The sequence below is a fragment of the Acyrthosiphon pisum genome, chromosome X (genome assembly GCF_005508785.2).
Source record: "Acyrthosiphon pisum isolate AL4f chromosome X, pea_aphid_22Mar2018_4r6ur, whole genome shotgun sequence".
Taxonomy (NCBI): domain Eukaryota; kingdom Metazoa; phylum Arthropoda; class Insecta; order Hemiptera; family Aphididae; genus Acyrthosiphon; species Acyrthosiphon pisum.
Window position 1 is genome coordinate 76,095,588 of NC_042493.1, and position 2,453 is coordinate 76,098,040.

Here is a 2,453-nt window from a genome sequence, read left to right on the forward strand (position 1 = left end):
TTTATGGAAAGAAAATAATCAGTATGGTTTCACGTTCTGAATTATAGTAATAATAGTGTAATAGTGAAGATAATAATGATATTTATTTCTATGAAATTATTTATTTTTTTTTTCGCGATAATCGAGTTTCAATAGTCCATAAATACTCGGAATTTCATATTACTACAACATTAATAATTTCACTAAAATAAAATAAAAATATCACTACAAAACAACATAACCGCGGACCCCCTAAAAGCAACACGCGGACCCCTGGGGGTCCGCGGACCACCAATTGGGAACCGCTGGACTAAATAACTATTGTATTTAGTAAAATACAAACGTGGAGTATAATGGGCCCCTTGTGCGCCTCTTCCCCATATATACGTCACTGAACACAATATATTATGTATTATGTACCTATATTATATTTAATAATGTAAACAAACAGATGATTAGTGTGCACTTCCAACAAAAAATTTTATGAGGTGAAAATGCAACAGTTTTATTTTATTAACAAGCTTTAATACCTATCTATAATGTCTTACATACTTTGATATTATCATATGGGTGGGTACACAAATAATTTTTATCTTCTACAATTATTTTTGACCAGAAACTATTCGATAACGTTGAAATAAATATTACCTGCTCCCGGAATAATGACGTTGAACACTAAACACAACCATGCCAGTGTTACTGGTAGTACTGGTATAGCACCTTTCATAACGGACGAATGATCGACGAAAACTGCATCCAATTTAGGTATATTCTAGTGCAAAAAACAAATATAATACATTATATTAGATACCTGTACAGTGTACAGTGATTATAAAAGGTTTAAGGAAGGTAAAAAAAAAGTGAAGTCTACAACACACGCAAAGTGTACATTTACCTAATAAGAAAAGAAACTAGGTTAAACGTCTTTATTAGAATGTGCAAGTGTGTTATTGGGATTAATTGAACTTCACATAAGTTCTAGAAATAATCCCTTACATATTTACCAAGTTCAAAATGGTTATGAATTATCACCTAAAGTCACATGCATATAATATTAGGTACCTACTTAAAAGTAGGTACCTAATATTATATGCATGTGACTTTAGGTGAAATTATTTTTAAACATAATAAATTATGTTTAAAAATAATTTATTTAATTCATAATATTTTATTTGGAATCTATACATTGTTGTGTGCATATCAACTATAAATAAACTAGTTAATATTTGTTTTTTAATGGATTTAAAAAGTAAAATATAATTATTGCACATTTCATAAGCACCTACCTCTATTTACACTTTTACATAAATTAAAATATATTGTAATAACACTATTATTCTAAGTTGTACCTAGTTTACCAACGCAATCTGGACACGAAAGGAAATCATGCCATTAATATTATAATAATTAGTAAATAATATAAATCACAACAAAATTCTGGAGGTATTAACCTATAAAAATCAGTTATAAATTATTGAATTTTTTTCAGAAAATTGCAATTTATACATTATATATATTAATATAATTAATTTATAATAATAGTAGGTAAATCGATAACTCTTAAGCATACTATAGGTACTTATAAGGCTTACAGTCTTGAGCTCGGCTCTGCAGAATCTATGTTGATAGTAACCAGAGTCAAGAATTAATTTAATACGAACATTAATTTAATTATATTGTTGTTATATTAGGCAGGTGCAAGTGTTCCTATTAATATAATGTTGTATTTTAAATGGTGTGTCAATCATATTTTTAATGTCCTATGTAGTAGATTTACGCTGTTGTGGTTTTATATAATACCCAAGAACCAAACACTATGATATTTGATATTATGTCAGTTTTAATGATAGGGGTGTTGTCTAACTAATATAAGTTATAGCTAGTGTAGTAGTAGTGTAACCCGTATAAAGTATGTGGGTGTCAGGTTTATATTATAAACAACGGGTCGACGTCCTTTCGACATTTATTTTAACGCGTGTCCAAAAAGGTTGAGTTTTCTAATAATCACCGAGTCATGAGGGCTTATTCGATAAATTAATCATATTTTATAGTACCTATTATATTATATATATGCGCATTCATACTGTAATAAGATATTTATATATTCTACAGTATTAAAAATTTGAAAGGCTATAAATCAATGTTGTTTCAAAATAGGTATCTATGCATAATTTTACAGTAACCTTTATAAATTATAGCTTTATAATATGAATCATACAATCGTTTATAGAATTTGCACATTTTATGTTAAACAATATTATTAACATTTGGGTATAAAGTGTGTATAATATATACGCGATTATACGATTGTTTTATAAAAAAAAACTATGTAGGTTTTATAAAAGTATAACCGTACAACGTTGGAATACAATTATGTATATCATATTGCCATATTGGTAGGTATAAATTATGTGTGTTAAACGGGTATCGTAACATTTAATACATATTTTATCAGTTTGCACGTGAAGTTCTTT

At 27.7% G+C, this 2,453-nt stretch overlaps 1 protein-coding gene across 1 annotated transcript in view; it reads right to left on the minus strand.

Moving 5' to 3' along the window:
• Positions 1–485: 485 nt before the first annotated feature.
• Positions 486–2,453, minus strand: part of LOC100568546 (mucin-19-like) — a 24,898-nt gene continuing 22,930 nt past the window's right edge. The window contains exon 3 of the mRNA XM_016807981.2: positions 486–751. Within this exon, the coding sequence (XP_016663470.1) occupies positions 599–751 (153 nt within the window). The 3' untranslated portion in view covers positions 486–598. The remainder of the gene's footprint in view (positions 752–2,453) is intronic.